This window comes from Dendropsophus ebraccatus, chromosome 7 (genome assembly GCF_027789765.1).
Source record: "Dendropsophus ebraccatus isolate aDenEbr1 chromosome 7, aDenEbr1.pat, whole genome shotgun sequence".
Lineage (NCBI taxonomy): Eukaryota > Metazoa > Chordata > Amphibia > Anura > Hylidae > Dendropsophus > Dendropsophus ebraccatus.
Window position 1 is genome coordinate 114,492,164 of NC_091460.1, and position 21,307 is coordinate 114,513,470.

A 21,307-nucleotide genomic window follows, 5' to 3' on the forward strand; every position below is an offset into this window, starting at 1 on the left:
AAACTTGTATTTTTTTTTTGTTTTAATTCCTGCCACCTTCTCTTCATGCTTCCCACTCCTCAGGATTTGGAGGGCTTGAGTCAGCGACCTCCAACACCACTGGGTTTAACTTTGGTGGGTTCGGAATAGCTGCTAACCCTACATTAAACTTTAACATTGGGAATTTCAGTGTTTCCTCTGCTCCAGCTCCGCCCTTCAATTTTGGTAACACCCTGGCAAGTGCAGGTAGAGAAAAAAACGAATGTATGTGATGTTTGTCATAATCTATCGAATGCAGTGATCCAAGAACTATCAGGAGGTAACCGACTAAAATAGTTATGGCGTTTTACAGCATATAAAACTACATGTGAAAATAAAATCACTGGACTATAAGAAATTTTTTGACACATTGGTCTTTAGCTTAAAGGGACCTGTCAAGAGTTTCATGCTACTTGAACTGCAGGCAGCTTGAAATTCTTGACAGGCTCTTTCTTCCCCTACTATGATTCACTCTAAATGGCTGATCCTTTTAGCAGTAATCCCAGTTCTAACTTCAACTGGGAACAGGACTCCCAGTCATCTGGTCAGCCCGCTCTCCCTGATTGAAAGCTGTCTTCCTATACACAGTAGTGAATCCCAGACCGTGGTGATGGAGGAGTCTGTCAATGTTTCCTGCTACCTGTATTTCTGGCAGTATGAAGCCAGGTCCTTTAAGACTAAAGTTTTACCAAGCAGAAGGCAGAGGTGGAGCAAGAAGACATGCCTTCATATTCACTACAGTTTTCTCTATCTCTGCTACCATCACATTTTGGGGTCTTAGTTTACATTATTATGGGTGATGTTATAATTCCTGGGCTGTTTTTAACAGGATTTAGGGTACAAACCCACTTGACGTATTTGCTGCGTGAATCAGTCTTAAAAATAAGCAGGCAAAACGCAGGTTGGCTTTATACGATTGTTCTGCATTAAAATAAACAATTGCGTATTTTTGAAGCGTGAAGCTACATGCGTTTTTCGCACAGGTTGTTAACAACTGATGCTTTGCTAACAACAAGCTTCACGCTTCAAAAATACGCAATTGCGTATTTTAACGCAGAACAATCGTATAAAGCCAACCTGCGTTTTGCCTGCTTATTTTTAAGACTGATTCACGCAGCAAATACGTCAAGTGGGTTTGTACACTTAAAGGGGTATTACAATCAGAATTAACTTTTTTAATATATTGCTGCCCTGGCACAAAACATAACAAACAGCCTATTCTTACCTCTCCGCACTACCCTGATGTCCTCCTATGTAATCTTCAGTCCCCGATTAATTGATGCCGCCTCCTCTTCGTAGACAGATTCGTCTGGCAGTGACAGCCTGCTCAGCCAATCACTGGTCGTAGCACTGTCCCGTCTCGGTCAGTGATTGTCACTTTCAGACTAATCCATCTCTGAAGTGGAGAAGGGATCTTTCAGCCAGGGGCCGAAGATGACACCAGGGAGCATGGAGAGGTAAGAAAAGGCTGTTCGTGTTCTGCGCCAGGACAGCAATATTTTTAAAGTTAGTTCTTAGAGGAATAACCCTTTAAAGATATTCTCTACAGCAAGTCCCATGGACTTCAGCAACAATAGTCTGAAGCTGTCCCATTGACTGGAGTAGTCCAGCAAAGAAGGGATCCATTTACACAGAATGATTATATGCCAACGATTTGAAACCAAAGCCAGGAACAGACTAACAGAGATCAGGTCATAAAGGAAGGCCTGAGATTTCTCCTCTTTTAATATCCATTCCTGGCTTTGGCTTCAAATCTTTGGCAGATAATCTTTCTGTGTGAATGGACCCTTCTATTTACAAAAAAATCTCTAGTGCTCTCTGACATGTCCGGAACTGTTCACAGCAGGAGCAAATCCCCATAGAAAACCTCTCTTGCTCTGCAGACTGGAAATAATACACCATTTCCTGCAGAACATACAGAAGCTGCTAAGTACTACAAGATGAGTTTGTTTGTTTTCAAATAGAAGTAAACTACAAATCTTTGGCACCATTTGATTTAAAGAGGATGTACCACCAGGTACGTCCTCTTTAAGCTAAACCCATGGATCGAACGGCGCCGTCACGGGGAGGCCGGTGCCATGGTCTGTTTTTCCAATCGCGTCCCGGTTCCCATGTACAGCGCCGTTCTATGCACCGGAACTGGCTGGTGCCCAAGCACTGGAGGCCGGCCGGGCCACCCCCAGTGGGAGGGATTTCCCTCCCCTGCATGACGCGGCTCCATTCATTCTAAGGGAGCTGCGTCATAGAGGGAAGGGAATTCCCTCCCACTGGGGGCGGCCCGGCCGGCCTCCAGTGCTTGGGCACCGTTCGGTTCCGGTGCATAGAACAGCGTTTTACACGGGAACCGGGCTGCGGTCCATTTTTCGAACCGCGGCCCTGTTCCCGTGTACGGCGCCATTCTATGCACCGCCTTCCCCCTGACTATGCCGTTCGATCCATGAGTTCAGCTTAAAGAGGATGTACCTGGTGGTAAATCCTCTTTTAAAGGAAAGAGTGTCCTCTGAACTACCCCTTTAAAAAGAGTCTTCTGGGCATGATGTGAACCTGTGCAGAGGTCATTCCACAAGGAGAAGGTAGACTGACCTGTGAGCTTCAGCTATTGTCTATTGTGATAGATCCTGTGTTCGTTACTGGTGTCCTCTTTCTTTGTTCAGAACAGGAAGCCTCAGCTTAGTTTTAACTTGGCAATCACCAAATCTTCTGCAAACCATTTATTTACATATATACATAGGCTCTACATACAAGACAAGGGTGTGTTACAACTCTGTAATGTGTTGTCTTGTATGCAGAACCTATGTATATATGTAAATTGTTTGCAGAAGATTTGGTGAGTGCCGGGAAGACTACTTTCAAGTTTTGCCTGCTTATCCAGGAGCTCCACAGGTTTCCAGAGTGCCGACTATCCCGTTTGCACGATCAGCTTAGCTTTAAAGCGTAATTGTCATTTCAGGGTCATTTTTCTGAAAACATTAAATAACAGTACAAGCGATTTTAAGAAACTCTGTAATAGGTTTTATGTACTAAAAAAGTTTCCTTCTGTACTGAAAAAGCAATCTCCCAGCCTCCCCCCTCACATCAAATGAAGCAGGATTTCTGTCTCCATTATGTGGCTATGGAGAGGGGAGGGGCTGTTAGGAGTGACTGAGCACGGAGCAGTCTTGCAAAGCACAACATCCTGCAATCTTCTCTCAGTAAGTTCATAGATAAGCACTGACCTTTCTGACACCTCAATTTAGCGTTTTAGGTGCCCAGACAGTCTACAAACAGCTGACCTTCATGTCACCTCTTCCTGCTCCCTCATCTCCCTCGGCCCCTCCCCCCTCCATAGGCTTACAATGGAGAGAGCAGAGTCCGTCTTCACTGGCTTCTCTGTAATGAAGACGTGTTTGCCTGATAATGCACAGATAAGAAGTCAGGGGGGGAGGCTGGGAGATTGCTTCTTGAGTACAGAAGGAGGCTTTTTTGGCTGATAAAACCTATTACAGAGTTTCTTAAAATCACTTATACTACTGATTTCAGCAATAAAAAAAAACCATGACAGTTACGCTTTAAGCCTAGTCGCTAGACTGAAAACTTGAAGGATTTAGGATTATTTTCTTATATAGATTGTAAAATGGGAAAAAATCACCTTTTTAATATTTTTAACGTTAAACCTGGTGAAGCAATAGGTTACTTTCTGATGTTCCCCTCCCTTTACAGCAGGGATGGGGAACCTTTGGCCCTTCAGCTGTTGCAAAACTACAATTCCCATCATGCCTGGACAGCCGAAGCTAAAGCTTTGGCTGTCCAGGCATGATGGGAATTGTAGTTTTGCAACAGCTGAAGGGCCAAAGGTTCCTCATCCCTGCTTTACATAGTTGATCAGCTTTCATGTTTCGCTGTTGCCTTTGTAAAAAGGATTTGCCCAAGCGGAAAAATATCATTAGTTTTGGAGACGTGCGCTTATTCTTCCCTGTGCTTGGTTCTTTTCTTGTGTTTTGTGAATGACTGCAGAAGAGAGACCAGATATTATTAAACATAGGCTTTCTGTATAACTCACTTTCCAAGCAGAGGGTTTTTTCATCTAATAACCCTATGGCGTATACGCTCTTGACTTGTGCAATTTAAAAGGGTACTCCAGCAAAAATATTTTTCTTTCAAATGAACTGTTGTCAGAAAGTTATACAGATATCAGCTGCTGTATGTCCTGCAGGAAGTGTTGTTTTCTTTCCAGTCTGACACTGCTCTCTGCTGCCACCTCTGTCCGTGTCAGGAACTGTCCAGAGCAGCAGCAAATCCCCATAGAAAACCTTTCCTGCTCTGGACACATCCTGTCACGGACAGAGGTGGCAGCAGAGAGCACTGTGTCAGAGTGGAAAGAATACACCACTTCCTGCAGTCCATTTGAAAGAAAAGAAATTTTGACGGATTACCCCTTTAAGGGGGAATGTGTACAGCCACTTCCTCCTGATTTCCAAACTCTAGGCAGGGGCAGCGATGAATGTGTCACCCTCAAATGGTAGTTGGCCACCTTGAATACATTCACATCAGCAGCTTCAATTCCCTTTTTCGATTTTCATATTTTCAGATTCCTTTTAGTTCCTGTTTAGAGGACGATTATATTTCACCTTTTACTTACATGTTGCCACTATTCTTGGACCACTGCATTTTATCACACACATTCCACCCGTTACCATCTACGTTTTGTTGGACGTTCGTGTTCCTTGTAACCCAACTGTAAATCCAAAGTATGCTGGTAAGATTTCATATGGGTTATGCTCCACCTTGTAACTGGTGATGTTACTTGGATGTCAACAGTGTGTCTGGTCTTGTTCTTAAGGGCATGTTCACACAGACTAAAACTGAAAATGCCACATAACAAACGGTGCATAATCTGCAGTGCAGACTTTTCGGTACTGTTGGATGTGCTTTTCCAGTGATGCTCTGTACCCACAATCTGCCCACCCCAAATCGCTTGTACCTTTTGATAGCTGCTTTTAATCCAAGATCTGTCCTGAGGCCCGTTCGGCAGGTGATGCAGTTATTGTCCTAAAAAACAACTTTTAAACTTGTAGCCCTGTGTCAAACTGGCGTGGCCTACAGTGACTATGCATTAGGCTGACACAACCTCTGTCCCTCCTCCTCGCCCTCCATCATTAGGAATACCCCAGGTAGATTGTCTCCTATTCATCAGCTGTGTGAACACTGCACAGGGGCTGGATTGTTAAGGCACCTGTGCAGTGTTAACTGCAGAGGAATAGGAAAAATCCTGCCAGTGGCATTCCTACTGGTGAAGAGGGTGGGGAGGAGGGACGGAGGGGTGGTGCAAGGTTAGGGCACAGATAGTCTAGGGCACGGCAGTTTGACACAGGGCTGCATGTTTAAAAGTTGTTGTTTAGGACAATAGCTGCATCACCTGCCGAACGGACCCCAGGACAGATCTTAGATTAAAAGCAGCTATCCGAAGGTACAAGTGGTTTGGGGTGGGCAAATTGTGGGTACAGAGTCGCTTTAAAGCTCCCATTCATTTCACTAGGAGCACAAAGTGGAACCATGTGGAAAGAGAGAGACTCATCATGTGGGAGGTGGTTTCCGTTAAACACTGTTTCTGATGTGGAAATTGGCTCAGTTTCTGCATAAAAAAGCAGATTCTACTAGTGTGAACTAGCCCTCACTCATGGCCTTTTTTCAATATTAAACATAATGTTTCTTCAATCGCTACAGTTCTGCTACAATGTGAAAGCAGCTTTTTATCTGATGGTTTTTTGTTGGCAAAAAAAAAATAATCAATCTGTGAAACAGAAACTGGTGTGATTTGCTCATGGTAACCAGTCACAATTTAGCCTTTGTGATGATAAAGCTTAAAGGGGAACTCCAGTGAATAAAAAAAAAAAAAATTTAAATGCACAAAAATTATGTAGGTACACTCACCAATTCCCCATCGATGGTTTGACATTTTTCCCACTTGTCTATGCTGCTCCTAGCCCCAGATTAAGGGCCCTATTACACGGAACGATAATGGGCCGAATTGACCCTGTCCGGCTGATTATCGCTCTGTGTAATAAACACAACGACCAGCTAAGACAGGCCGCTCTGAAGCTGCAGCGTGGGGGATCTGGGGAGAAGCGGACCGCAAGAGGAGCCCTGGACCATGGATAGGTAATGTATGCAGTTTAAGCAAGGGCTGCAAGGACATCGGTAACGATATCCATGCAGCCCTTGTTAAACAATTATCGGGCCATGTAATGGGTCCAGTAAACGAGCGCCGATCTAGCAGATCAGTGCTCGTTTACAGTTATCAGGCCCCCATTGGGCTGTGTAATAGGACCCTAACACTTTTGCAAATGATCCTAGTTTTACATAATGGCACTTGGGAAACTATATCTCCCATCATGCATTGTATCTCAGAGCCAATGACCTGCTACCCATCCACTACTGGCTCTTTTAGCTTCTGGTTTGTCCAGGTGATCACTTATCAGTGTGAGTCAGTTACAGTAGACATGTTACGGCGTGCATGACCCAAAGAGTTGGAGATCATATGACCTTAGTCTCAGAAGGTGAGGGAGAGCACAGAGGAGTGGAGACAGAGTGGACCAGAAAGTGAGGATTTTCTGCAGCTTCATAGTGTGAGTCAGGAGGAACTGCAGACAAACGGACCAATTCATGTAATAGAAACCTATTACAATTAAGCTTAGATTATTGGTGGGGATTGAACAGGGTTAAAGCGACTCTGTACCCACAATCTGACCCCCCCCCCCCCCAAACCACTTGTACCTTCGGATAGCTACTTTTAATCCAAGATCTGCCCTGCGGTCCGTTCGGCAGGTGATGCAGTTATTGTCCAAAAGACAACTTTTAGGGTAGCTTCACATGTACCGTATTGCAGCAGATACGCAGAAAAAATGCAGCAGATTTGATACTGTGTTCTGTTATTTAGATATAATCTGCTGCGTATTTTCTGCTGAGATACGGTACGTGTGAAGCTACCCTGAAACCTACAGCCCCGTGCCCTACGGGCGTATCTGTGCCCTAACTTTGCACCACTCCTCTCCACCCTCTTCATCATTAGGAATGCCACTGGAACATTTTCTCCATGCTGAACACTGCACAGGTGTCTTAACAATCCAGCACATGTGCAAACAGGTGGGGAATAGGAGGCAATCTGCCTGGATCATTTCTAATGATGAGGAGGGCGGGGAGGGACAGAGAGGTTGTGCCAGCCTAATGCATACACAATCTAGGCCACTCCGGTAGGGCACGGGGCTGCAAGTTTAAAAGTAAATTTTTAGCACAATAGCTGCATCACCTGCCGAACGGACCCCAGGACAGATCTTGGATTAAAAGCAGCTATCCGAAGGTACAAGTGGTTTGGGGGGTCAGATTGTGGCTACAGAGTCGCTTTAAATCTTATCTAGAGTTCCCCTTTAAGACGTGTGCTAACTACACCAGCTTTTTTTTTCAAACAGTTTAATAAATATGGGTCTATTAATAAAAAAAAATTCTTGTTTGATTCCACTGAATACTTTTATTTATTTAACTTGTACAAATCTGCCATAACTGGCCTATTACTGCCGCGCAATGTACTTGTTATTGCTGGGCTCAACTAGAGAGTGTGGCAAATCATTGCAAATATGTAGGTTGTGTTTAAAGAGGATGTACCACCAGGTACATCCTCTTTAACCTTACACAGGGATAGAACGGCGCCGTCACGGGGAAGCCAGTGCCGCGGTCCGTTTTTCGAACCGCGGCCCTGTTCCCATGTACTGCGCCGTCCTATACACGGGTACCGGCCGGTGCTCAAGCACTGGAGATAGTCCGGCCCGCCCCCAGTAGGAGGGAATTCCCTCCCCTCTGACGCGGCTCCATTGATTCTAACGGATCTGCGTCATACAGGGGGGGGAATTCCCTGCTACTGGGGTCGGCCCGGTCGGCCTCCTGTGCTTGAGCACTGGCTGGTAACCGTGTATAGAACAGCGCAGTACATGGGAACTGGGCCGCAATTCGAAAAACGGACCACGGCACTGTTCTATCCCTGTGTCAGGTTAAAGAGGATGTACCTGATGGTCCAATGATCTTTTCATGCATATTGATTGCATATATTGTTACACTTGTATGACACTCATTGATCTCATAGGGCCGATCATACATGAGCCTTGTAAAAAGAATTATAGGAAGTATCTGTGGACATTATATAACCTTTTTATATGATGTTTTAAATAGTTTCCCACTCTGCAGGGTCCATATCTGTTTCTTTTACTTGAAGTAATCCCACTGTAGCTCTTCCTCTTTCTCTTTCCCCTCTTCCCCTCTTTCTGTGGCCAGCATGTAACTTGATCCCTCAGTAAGCTGATCTTGGTTTGTCAAGATTGATTAAAGATTAGCGCTCGTTTGCTCCTCATTCCTCGTGAGTGGAGGGGGGGGGGGGGGGCTGCCTGGGTGATAGCTGATCGTCCGGGCAGCCCATAGGATATAGCAGCGGTCTGCTTCCGCCGCTCCTGCGCCACGGAGCGGCGGCAGCTGATCGCTGCTATGTAAGTTGTATGTCTTTTAACATGTTAAAAGACAAACGACTTCAACGATGTCGGCTGATCGTTGCCTCCTATTCCACAGGACCATTATCGGCCGAATACGGCCGATAATCGTTCTGCGGAATAGGGCCTTATGCAGTAAAGAGTGAATTAAGAGTGAACAATCAGTTTATGAGACAGAAGGAAGGACATATTGTCCCTTGTGTTGAGGCATTTTTTTCTGATAAGATATATAACAGAATTTGTTTTATTTGCTTGTACTGTTTGTTAAATCAGTTTAAAAAAAAACCATCAGAGGTACCTTCACTTTTCTTTGATGTAGTCAGGGTCTGCAAGTTGGAACTCCTAGACAGAGACATGTCAAAATTTTTGACCAGTCGGGGAGAGAGTGGGAAGAGACGCCCACTGCTGCATGCACCTCTGTGCCAGGAGGTCAATATATCTCTTTGATGTATCAAAAGTTTTTTTTTTTTTTTTTTTTTTTTTTTTCCTCTTTCTAATAACAGTGGCCATGTGTTGCTATGGCATACTTTCATTATTGCAGTCATCAAATTGTCCTGACTTTTCCTATTCATACAGTAAGGCAATTGGTAAAAGAAACATTACTCTCCTCATCTTCATTGTATGTTTGTTCTCTCATTCGTTATGCCGGGTATCCATGCATTCACTTTTATTGGAATTAGTCAACTTTGGATGCAAATTATATCCTCGTTTGGTTTTTCCCTCTGAACGTGTCTATATATTAATGTAATTTTTTTGTTTGTTTAGGTGGATTTGGCGGCTTTGGAACCACAACAACAACAGCATCTTCTAACGCCGGTTTTAGTTTCTCCGCTCCAACCAACACTGGCACCACTGGTAAGGGTTATTTGACTGTAGCGTTGGGAGCTTTGGTTTTAATGCAAGGTTTTCTTGTCTTTCTGTTAATGTATAACATTCAAGAAGATGATCTGCACAATATCTTAAAGGGGAAATCCGGCAAAAAAGTACTTACAAATAGATTTTTATTTCTATTTAAAAATCTCAAGTCTTCCAGTACTCATCAGCTGCTGTATGGCCTGCAGGAAGTGGTGTATTCTTTCCAGTCTGACACAGTGCTCTCTGCTGCCACTTCTGTCCATGTCAGGAACTGTCAGAGCAGTAACAAATCCCCCAAAGAAAACCTTTCCTGCTGGGTCCTGTCACAGACAGATGTGGCAGCAGAGAGCACTGTGTCAGACTGGAAAGAATTCACTACTTCCTTCAGGGACATACAGCAGCTAAGTACTGGAAGACTTGAGATTTTTAAATATAAATACAAATCTATCTTTTTTTTTTTTTTTTTTTTTTTTTTTTTTAAATAGAGGTAATTTACAAAGCTATATAACTTTCTGGGAAAAATACTTTTTCGGCAGAGTTCTCCTTTAATATATTTTTTTGTTTACTCTGAGTTTATTAGAATAAAGCCAGCAAAAAATGACAGAACAAGTGATTTGAACAAAAGGTAGGGTACAGTGGCATGAAATACAACCATGATACATAGCTCATCATGTTTTACATATAGTATGGTGCAAACATATCGCAAAGTGAAACACAGGATAGCTACGCATCAACACTATACGGATATGCAAACCAGGGCACCAAGAGGTGCCTCAATTTTTGAAGAAATATATAGAAAAACAGGCGCCCTTAGAGGACCAACAAAAGTGAAGTCACTATAGGAGATGCCTAGAGGCGGTGAGAAAAGGACGCAAAGGAAAGACAAAAAGATAAAGAAAAAGGATGAAGAAAGGCGAAGGAGGAAGGGGAACATAGAAGAAAGAAGAAGAAAAAAGAAAAAGGAGGGGGGGGGGGAGCACAGGGAACTCAGACCAGTGGTGCCGCGGACTCGCCTAGGTTCCAGAGCAGGTTAGCAAAATCTGGAGCCTCCACAAAGAGAGTCCACGCAGTCCAAACCTTACGGTACGCCTCCGATCAGCCCTGCGCCTCAGGCCACAAACTCCTCCGCTCTCTGAATTCCTTGCATTTCAGTGAACCACTCCCGCAGTGCAGGAGTCACGACAGTCTTCCAATGTCGCGGTATCTCCGCTTTTGCGGCCGCAAGAACATGTCTCAGCGCGCCCTTCTTGTGGAGTGACATCGAACCGGGTAACAAAGAAAGAAGCATTGCCTTCGGGTTGTTAGCTACACGTTTGCCAGAGTATGCCTCATACACTCTGACAACCCCTTCCCAAAACACCTTGATTTTAGGGCAGCTCTACCAGACATGGAGAAGGGTTCCCTCCTCCACCCCACACCGCCAACAGCGATCGGAGGATTCAGGGAACATACGATGTATGGCGGTCGGGCATCTGTACCACCTGTTCAACAGCTTGTAACTTTTTTTCCTTCTAGTGGGAAGAGAGGGAAAGCCCTCAGGAGAAAACTTAGTATTCAGGTCCCTTTCCACAAAGCGAAAAAGGGAGCCCGTTCTATATTGCACAATGATAAGAGCAAACCATACATTCTTGACAGGACCCCCTTCTCTCCACCCGAAATAAAACCACTTGTCAAATTCAGATAGAGGCAGACAGGTGGCAGAGCCCTCTGGGGTCTACTGTCACGGCTGCTGGCACTTGTAATGGGGTAGTTTGGCGGTCTTTAGGGGGTGGGGGTGTTCACTGGGGGCTGCTGGTGCGGGGGCAGCCGCACAACAAGTGTCATCACAAGTGTCTGTATCAAATCATCGTGACATTTAAATAATAGAGTATCACTTTACTTTTTCTGGTTTCTTAGGTCTTTTTGGTAACACCCAAAACAAAACATTTGGATTTGGAAGCGCTTTTGGTGCAACAGGAACAAACACTGGTCTGACAAACACTGGTCTCAATACTGGTTTATCGACTGGTCTGGGCTTTGGGGGGTTTGGCGCTCAACCTCAACAGCAGCAACAACAGAATGGTTAGTATACAATGTTATGTTATCACTTTACAGTAGGGCTGTAGACCCCCACCACCTAGACACTATCATGTAACAACTTTTCATGTATACTAGGGACTTGTCTTAAGTTTTGGTCAGTCAGGTCTGACCCCCACCAGTCTCTAGAATGAACAGGGAGAAGTGCATGGCTGAGCACTGTGTCTCCCTGCTCTGCACACAAGTAAGGAGATGGACTGATCGAGTTTCTATAAAGTCAGTCTCCTGACGCACAGACAGGGCTAGGAGTGAACGTGTATATAGCGTGCATTAACAACATTTATCGCCTATCCACAGGGTAGGGGATATATATGTAATCACTGGGAGACTGCTGGTATTTCCACTGATCATAGTGAATTCCTATATTACCCCTAGTTTGAATGGAGTGCAGTCATGTTCAAAGTACAAAGATTGTCTTAGTCCCATGGCAGAACACAGAAATGACTGACACTTTGTTCAACCTGGGGGGAACTTTGCAACAGCTGGAGCCAATGTTCCCCTCTCCAGCCTATTCCTTCAGCTTGCCCCACTCCCAGGCTGTTATTGGTTCCACCCATGGGTCCGGGGCGAATATCCACCCATATTGGCCCTGCCCACGGCTAACATCAAATTTGCAATTCTGAGTATTTGAAATGACTAAATCAAATTAAATTGATCACCCAGCCCCATTTTATAATTCTGGAGGCTTTACGGAATTTTCTTTCTGTCTTTGTAACGCTGTGATGTCCCTTATTTTGCCCTTTGTTAGCCCTTGGAGGAGGTCTGTTCAACCAGCCCACACAAAATCCTAACCAGTCAAATCAGATGATGAACACGGCAAGTGCTCTGTCTGCACCGACACTGCTGGGGGACGAGAGAGATGCCATCTTGGCCAAGTGGAACCAGCTTCAGGCTTTTTGGGGAACTGGTAAAGGATACTTCAGTAATAACATTCCTCCTGTGGAGTTCACACAAGAAAATTATTTTTGTAGGTTTAAGGTAAGTATCTAAATCCATGTACTTCATTTTTCTTTATATAGCCTTTGTTAAAGTGTTTATGGTCACTTTACAAAAACTGACACATCATAAGTTTAGACTTGTCTGAGCGCTAGAACAAGTGAGAGAAGAACCACACAGCTAACTACTTCTCTCCCCACTCTGTGTGTGTGTGTGACCCAGACTGTATTATATACTTACTTTGTGGGTCTATCTTGATCATGTGGCACAGAGCTTGTAGAGAACACACACATACCACACACTTGTCCTGGCTAAAACGTTTGACAAGTCTCTGACACTGTGTTTTTTTTTTTTAAAGTGACAGTGCCCACTTAAGTCATTAAAGAGAGACTGTCAGTAGGTTTATGGGGTCCTATCTCAGGGTAGCATAAACTAGTGACAGAGAAGCTGGACAGAATGAGGTATGACTTAAATTATTCTGTGCAGCTGATCCAGAGATATCCCCCTGAATAACATGGACAATAAGTAACCTTTAAGAGTGCGTTCACACATACAGGATTTGCAGCAGATCTGCAGCAGATTTAATGGCCCAGATTTGATTTGCATTGAATCTGCAGCTTCAAATCTTGTGAACTCAGTCTAAACCTGTACATTATTGCAGTGTTTAAGGGTAGCTTCACAGGTACCGAATCGCATCGGATTTTCTGCTGCGGATCCACAGCAGATTTGACAGTGCGAATTTGATGCTGTGTTCATTCATTTAAGAAAATCCGCTGCAATACGGTGTGAAGCTACTCTAAAAAAAGCATATGTTACTAAAATATAATGCCTAATACAGGGTTAAACATGTAATAAGAGGGCACTGTATATCTAAGGGATTTAAAGAAAACCAACATAGTACTTATTTTCTTCCATCAGTAACTGTTCTAAATATTCTTCTCTAGGCCGTTGGTTATAGTTGCATACCCAGCAACAAGGATGAGGATGGGCTTGTGGAACTTGTGTTTAATAAAAAGGAAGCTGACATCCGTGCCCAGCAGCAGCAGTTAGTAGAATCTCTGCACAAAGTCTTAGGAGGACATCAGACCCTCACTGTAAATGTGGAGGGAGTGAAAACATTACCCGATGACCAGTAAGCTTGGGGGGTTGCTTTTTTTTTTTTTTTAAATGAAAAATTGAGAAATGTGAAAGCCAACCATTAAATTGTTGAAAGGGTGTGGCAGTACAAATAACTAGAGCATGGGTCTCCAAACTGCGGCCCTCCAGCTGTTGCAAAACTACAATTTCCATCATGCCTTGACAGCCAAATCCAAAGCTTTGGCTGTCCAGGCATGATGGGAGTTGTGGTTTCGCAACAGCTGGAGGGCCGCAGTTTGGAGACCCATGAACTAGAGACTATGGCAGTACAAGTAACTAGAGGCTACAAGAGGCTATGGCAGCACAAGTAACTAGAGGCTATGGCAGCACAAGTAACTAGAGGCTATGGCAGCACAAGTAACTAGAGGCTATGGCAGCACGAGTAACTAGAGGCTATGGCAGCACGAGTAACTAGAGGCTATGGCAGCACGAGTAACTAGAGGCTGTGGCAGCACAGGTAACTAGAGGCTGTGGCAGCACAGGTAACTAGAGGCTGTGGCAGCACAGGTAACTAGAGGCTGTGGCAGCACAGGTAACTAGAGGCTGTGGCAGCACAGGTAACCCACTTGCTCCGTTGTGTGTCACATGTAAGAATTGACCCCCTCTTACAGTACATGTTCTCAAGTGGTCTAGTGCCTGAGATAAAGTTTTTGGTAATCTTCTGCAGATCCTTGTAATAAGTTAGTAGGGCTAGGTGCACACTTGTAGAGCGGCCTGCATTCAGGGTATATTTTAGCATCCCGGCAGAAAGGTGTTGTGATGTATTCTGCTGCATACTCAAGCCTGTACATTAGACCCCAAACACCAACGCAGCAGTACAGGAAAAACTGTATAGAAATAGTGCACGCCTTACCAAAACTTACCCAAATTATTAAGATTGGAGGCAGCACTTCAATGTTTCAGTGAGGTTTCAGCTGTATGTGACCTTACTCAAAGCTTGATCTAATTTGACCTAACAATTTTTTTGTTTAATGTTTTTATTAGAACCGAGGTGATCATCTATGTAGTGGAGCGCTCACTGAATGGCACTTCTAGAAGAGTCGCAGCTTCAGTTTTAAACAACCACTTTGAGCAACCCAATGTCAAGTCTAGCTTGCAGCAACTTGGAGTCATTTTGACCATTGCCCGAACAGAGCTGTCCCCAGCGCAGATTAAACAACTTCTTCAGAATCCACCTGCTGGTAAGGACTCTTTCTTTACATGGCAGGGTCAATAAGTCATTGTGTTTCTACATATATGACTTTCATATTACCATTGCCAATATTGCATTTGGTCTCTGCATTAGGTGTTTAAGGTATCCAGCTGATTCTTGCATCCGAGGAGATAAAATGTATTCCTCCCCACTCCTGGGGGGTGTCCGTACTCAGAGCCTAAAGCAGCATGAACCCTGTGTGTCAGTAATATCTACCAATCTGCCTCGTTTAGTTTGGTTGCACTAAATATTTTATTTCTTTAATTCTAAGGTGTGGAAGCGGTCATTTGGGATCAAGCCAAAATTGATAACCCTGAACCAGATAGGTGAGTGTTTTGGTTAATTTTTTTATAGCGTTCATAAAAAAACTAAACCTATTATAGAGACCTTTTAAAGGGGTACTACGGGGGGGGGGGGGGGGTAATTTTGATGGGACCGGGGAGGAGGTGAAGGAGGCAGGATCTGAGCGGACTTGACACGGATCCCGCCTCCTTCACTGAGTGGCTGAGCGGCCCTGAGACGTAGCATCTCGGGCGGCGTCAGACACTAGGGAACCGGGGACCGAAGCGCCGCGATGAGGGAGCCGCTGCTGGAACCGGGGAGGTGAGTGGACGTCTTTTCCTCAGCCACCTCCTCCCCGCACCCATTAACCCTTTGAGGACCAGGCCCAAAATGACCCAGTGGACCGCGCTAATTTTGATCTTAGAGTTTTCGTTTTTCCCTTTTCCCCTTCTAAGAGCTCCAGCACTCTCCGTTTTCTATCTACAGGCCGTGTAAGTGCTTGTTTTTTACAGGAATAGTTGTACTGTGTAATGGCGTCATTCATTTTACCATAACATGTATGATGGAATTCCAAATATATTATTTATGAAGATATAAATAGGTGAAATTGTAAATAAGAATGCAATATGGTAACGTTTGGGGGGTTCCTGTGTCTACGTAATGCACTATATGGTAACAGCAACATGATACTATTACTCTATAGGTCAGTCCGAACACAACCGTATGCAGGTTACGCAGATTCTCTAATGTTATATATGTATTTTTTTATGAAATCCTTTTTTTTGGCAATTAAATATTAATAAAATGGGCCTATTGTGACGCTTATAACGGTTTTATTTTTTCACCTACGGGGCTGTATGGGGTGTCATTTTTTCCGCCATGATCTCTAGTTTTTATTAATACCATATTTGTGAAGATCGGACGTTTTGATCACTTTATTGATTTTTTTAAATATATAATGTAACATAAAATCGGTTATCCGTGCACTTTTTTCCCTCTTTTCGTGTACGCCGTTTACCGTTCGCAATGACGCTTGTTATATTTTAATAGATCGGACAATTACGCACGCTACGGTATATTATATGTTTATCTATTTATTTATTTTTATATGTTTTATTTATATAATGGGAAAGGGGGGTGATTTAGACTTTTATTGGGGGAGGGGTTTTGGGGCAGTGTTAGTGATTTTAACTTTTTTTTTTTTTACACTTTTAAGTCCCTTTGGGGGACTTTTACATACAGTACTTGGATTTATACACTGATGATTGCTATGCCATAGGCATAGCATTGATCAGTGTTAGGGCCCTATTCCACCGGACGATTATCGTTCAGATTATCGTTAAATCGTTCGAATCTAAACGATAATCGTTCGGTTGAAATGCAGTAACGATTAACGACCGAACGAGAAATCGTTGATCGCTTTATAAGACCTGTACCTATATTTATCGTTGCTCGTTCGCAAATCGTTCGCATTGAATAAGACATCGTTCGGTCGTTCGCAATAGATACGAACGCAATAGCGAAGAAATACGGAAGAAGAAACGATCGCAATTACGATCATAAGTAACGATTATCGTTCCATGGAAATGAGTGAACGTTTTCAGGTCTTTCGCAATAGCGGTCGTTTGAGATCGTTAATCATTAACGATTATGCTAACGATAATCGTCCGGTGGAATAGGGCCCTTATCGGCGATCTGCTCATTGAGCCTGCCTGTGCAGGCTTAGTGCAGCAGATCGCCGATCGGACCGCACGGAGGCAGGTGAGAGACCTCCGGCGGTCCGTTTCAACGATCGGGACCCCCGCAGTCACACTGCGGGGGTCACTATCGGTAAGTGACAGAGGACTCCCCCTGTCACTTACACTTAAACGCCGTGGTCGCGCCGCGATCGTAGCGTTTAAGGGGTTAATGACACGCGGCAGCGCGATCGCTGCAGCGTGTCATTACCGGTGAGGTCCCGGCTGCTGTTTGCAGCCGGCCCCCACCTGCTATGAAGCGCGCTCCGCTCCGGAGCGCGCTTCATAGCGGGAGAAACACCCAGGACGTAAGGTTACGTCATGGGTCGTCTGGGGACAGACTTCCATGACGTAACCCTACGTCCAGGGTCGTCTAGGGGTTAATAAAGTATTGTTTATTTACATTCAGAAAAAGTGCTCTCTGCTGACATCTCTGGCGGAGTCGGGAACTGTCCAAAGCAGCAGCAGATCCCCATATAAAACCTCTCCTGCTCTGGACAGTTCCTGACTCCGCCAGAGATGTCAGCAGAGAGCATTGTTTCTGAATGTAAATAAACAATACTTCCTGCAGGACATACAACAGCTGATAAGTATGGGAAGACTTAAGATTTTTAAATAGAAGTAAATTACAAATCTATTTAACTTTCTGACACCAGTTGATTTAAAAGAAAAAAAAGTTTTCGCTGGACAACCCCTTTTAAGCTGGAGGTTTGTAGCCAGCACTGCAGACTTTCCTTACAGGGTAAGACAAATGTGTGTTACATGTTGCAGTACCAGGAGCTGATGACATCACCATGCTGACTACAGAGTTTAGTTGAAACTGAAGTTAATGGGGGAGATTTATCAAAGGGTGTAAAATTTAGACTGTTTTTACACCATTCGCCCTGGGGTAAAACTGACTTGTTATGCATGTTCAAGTCATATGATTAAAACAATATATAACATGTATAACTTTTATATTATCTGATGGCATTGTTAACAAATATATGTTCCTAAAAATCGCAGGCTTATGGGGCTGTCAGGTGTCATTTTTTTGCACCATGACGTTTACTTTCTATCTGTACCTTGAATGTGCATATACGACTTTTTGATCGATTTTTATTAAATTTTTTTCTGAATTTGATGTGACCAAAAATGCGCAATTCTTACGCAGTTTACCGTGCAAGATCAGGAATGTGATTAATAGTTCGGGCGATTACGCACGCGGCGATACCAAACTTGTTTATTTTTATTTATAACTTGAGGAAAGGGGGGTGATTCTGACTTTTTTTATTTATTTTAATTTTTTTTACACATATACTAGAAGCCTCCCTGAGGGACTTCTAGTATATGCACTCTGATCTCTCATTGATCTATGTTGTATATAGTTATACAGCATAGATCGATGAGATAGGCACTTGATTGCTTTCGGCTGCTGCAGCTGAAATAAAGTGCCGAGCCGGGATCAGCGCCATCTTGGCGAAGACCCCGGCAGGTATTCACACGGAGATCGCTCCTCCTGGACAAAGTCAACTTTGACAGTTGCCTCCGAATACTTAATTTGCGGGCACGGCAATCGGACCGTGCCCGCTAATAGCCGCGACCCCGTGCTACACGCGGCACCCGGGATCGCGGCGGTTCAGAGCGCGGCCTCGCTCTGAACACCTTGCGGACACATGACACACCAGTACATCATGCGTCCTTAAGAGGTTAAAAAGGACTATTGAGAAAGTTCTAGCATTTTGTAGAAATGAGTTTCTGCCTTTAAAACGACTCTGTACCCACAATCTGACTCCCCCAACCACTTGTACCTTTGGATAGCTGCTTTTAATCCAAGATCTGTCCTGGGGTCCGTTTGGCAGGTGATGCAGTTATTATCCTAAAAAAACAACTTTTAAACTTGCAGCCTCGTGCCAAACTAGAGTATCTGTGCCCTAACTTTGCACCACCCCTTCGTCCCTCCTCCCCACCCTCTTCATCATTAGGAATGCTCCAGGCAGATTGCCCACTATTCTCCACCTGTGTCAGCCCGGAACAAGGACTGGATCATTAAGACACCTGTGCAATGTTCAAACAGGAGTAAATGTTCCAGTGGCATTCCTAATGATGAAGAGTGTGGAGAGGAGGGACGGAGGGGTGGTGCAAAGTTAGGGCACAGATACGCCCGTAGGGCACTGGGCTAAAAGTGTAAAGTTGTTTTTTATGACAATAACTGCATCACCTGGCGAACGGACCCCAGGACAGATCTTAGATTAAAAGCAGCTATCTGACGGTACAAGTGGTTGGGGGGGGGGGGGGGGGGTCAGATTGTGGGTACAGAGTCGCTTTAAATTAAAGTTTTTAAAGTTGAAATTTAATGAAAAGTAATTTATGAGAAGAGAAACTTTTGCAAACGATTGGCTTTACTGTTTTTGTAATATTTATTTATTTTTTTTCATATGCATACACTTTGATTCAACAAGTTTGACATCACGGTTTAGCTACATTTTAATTTCGGGCATTTTTTAGATCTGTCTTCCGCAGGGGGCCATAAGCGAGATTGGCCCTTGTTTGCAGTGCCTTTACATGGCACAACAAATCGAGGGGGCCTAGGCTGTGCGAGCTATCCTTGTATCATTTGCGCATCCCGGAAAGCTGACAGCATAGATATGTATATTGGATATGTATATATCTGTGCTGTCAGTTTAACCTCTTAAGGACATATGACGTACCGGTACGTCATATGTCCGCACTTGCACTTCAAAGCGGGGCCGCGCGGCGGCCCTGCTTTGAAGTGCCGCGATCCCGGGTGCCGCGTGTAGCCCGGGACCGCTGCTATTAGCGGACACGGTCTGATCGCCGTGCCCGCTAATTAGCTAATCGGAGGCAGCTGTCAAAGTTGACAGCTGCCTCCGATTACCGGAGGCAACGTTTCCCTGGTGTCTAGTGGGGGAGATCGCTCCTCCGGGACCTTGTCCCGGAGGAGCGATCTCCGTTACTGATGCCGGCCGGGGACGCGTCCAAGATGGCGCCGTCCTCGGCTCGGCACTCGTTCGTTTTCGGCTGCAGCAGCCGAAAGCAAACGAGTGCCGATCTCATGGATCTCTGCAGCATATCTATGCTGCAGAGATCTCAATGAGAGATCACAGTGTATATACTAGAAGTCCCCTAGGGGGGCTTCTAGTATATGTGTAAAAAAAAAAAAAAAAGTGTTGTTAATAGTAAAAAGCCCCCTCCCCTAATAAAAGTCTGAATCACCCCCCTTTTCCCAGGTTTTAAATAAAAGTAAACAAATAAATAAATAAATAAACATGTTTGCTATCGCCGCGTGCGTAATCGCCCGAACTATTAATTAATCACATTCCTGATCTCGTACGGTAAACGGCGTCAGCGCCAAAAAATCCCAAAGTGCAAAATTGCGCATTTTTGGTCGCATCAAATCCAGAAAAAATGTAATCAAAAAGTCGTATATGCGCAATCAAGGTACCGATAGAAAGATCACATCATGGCGCAAAAAATTACACCTCGCACAGCCCCATAGACCAAAGGATAAAAGCGCTATAAGCCTGGGAATGGAGCGATTTTAAGGAACGTATATTGGTTAACAACGGTTTGAATTTTTTACAGGCCATCAGATACAATATAAGTTATACATGTTATATATCGTTTTAATCGTAACGACTTGAGGAACATGCATAACAAGTCAGTTTTACCCCAGGGCGAATGGCGTAAAAACACAGTTCCCCCAAATAAAAGAAATGCGTTTTTTTTTTCAATTTCACCACACTTTGAATTTTTTTCTGGTTTCGCAGTGTACTTTATGCAAAAATTCAGCCTGTAATTGCAAAGTACAATTAGTGACGCAAAAAATAAGGGGTCATGTGGGTTTCTAGGTGGAAAAATGCAAGTGCTATGACCTTTTAAACACAAGGAGGAAAAACCGAAAACGTAAAAACGAAAATGGGCCATGTCCTTAACCCCTTAAGGACAGAGCCTGAAATGGCCTTAAGGACCGGAGCAAATTTTATGAATTTGACCAGTGTCACTTTATTCATTAATAACTTCGGGATGCTTTTACCTATCCGGCTGATTCTGAGATTGTTTTCTCGTGACATATTGTACTTCACATTTCTTGTAAATTGGAGTCGATACTTATAACGAATCTTTATGAAAAAACCCAAAATAGCGTGAAAAATTGTGAAAAAATGCATTTTTCCAACTTTAAAACTTTTCTGCTTATACAGAAAATGGTTATACCACATAAATTATATATTAAATAGCATTAGCAACATGTCTACTTTATGTTGGCGGCATTTATTAAACTATATTTCATTTTTTTTAGACAATAGGAAGCTTAAAACATTAGCAGCAAATTTCCAAATTTTCAGTAAAATTTCAAAATCAGATATTTTTAGGGAACTGTTCAGGTTTAAAGTGTATTTGAGGGGACTGTGTGTTAGAAAGCCTCACGAAGCACCCCATTTCAGAAACTGCACCCCCTAAACTCTGCAAAAGCACATCCAGAAAGTTTTTTAACCCTTTAGGGGAGTCACAGAAATAAAAGCTAAGTGTGTAAGAAATTTGAAAATTTTAATTTTCTGTGCAGA

At 43.8% G+C, this 21,307-nt stretch overlaps 1 protein-coding gene across 1 annotated transcript in view; it reads left to right on the forward strand.

Moving 5' to 3' along the window:
- Positions 1-21,307, forward strand: part of NUP54 (nucleoporin 54) — a 36,078-nt gene that overhangs the window by 4,103 nt on the left and 10,668 nt on the right. The window contains exons 3-8 of the mRNA XM_069976734.1: positions 9,294-9,383; positions 11,280-11,444; positions 12,208-12,437; positions 13,340-13,527; positions 14,517-14,713; positions 14,996-15,050. Coding sequence (XP_069832835.1) covers positions 9,294-9,383; positions 11,280-11,444; positions 12,208-12,437; positions 13,340-13,527; positions 14,517-14,713; positions 14,996-15,050 — 925 coding nt within the window. The remainder of the gene's footprint in view (positions 1-9,293; positions 9,384-11,279; positions 11,445-12,207; positions 12,438-13,339; positions 13,528-14,516; positions 14,714-14,995; positions 15,051-21,307) is intronic.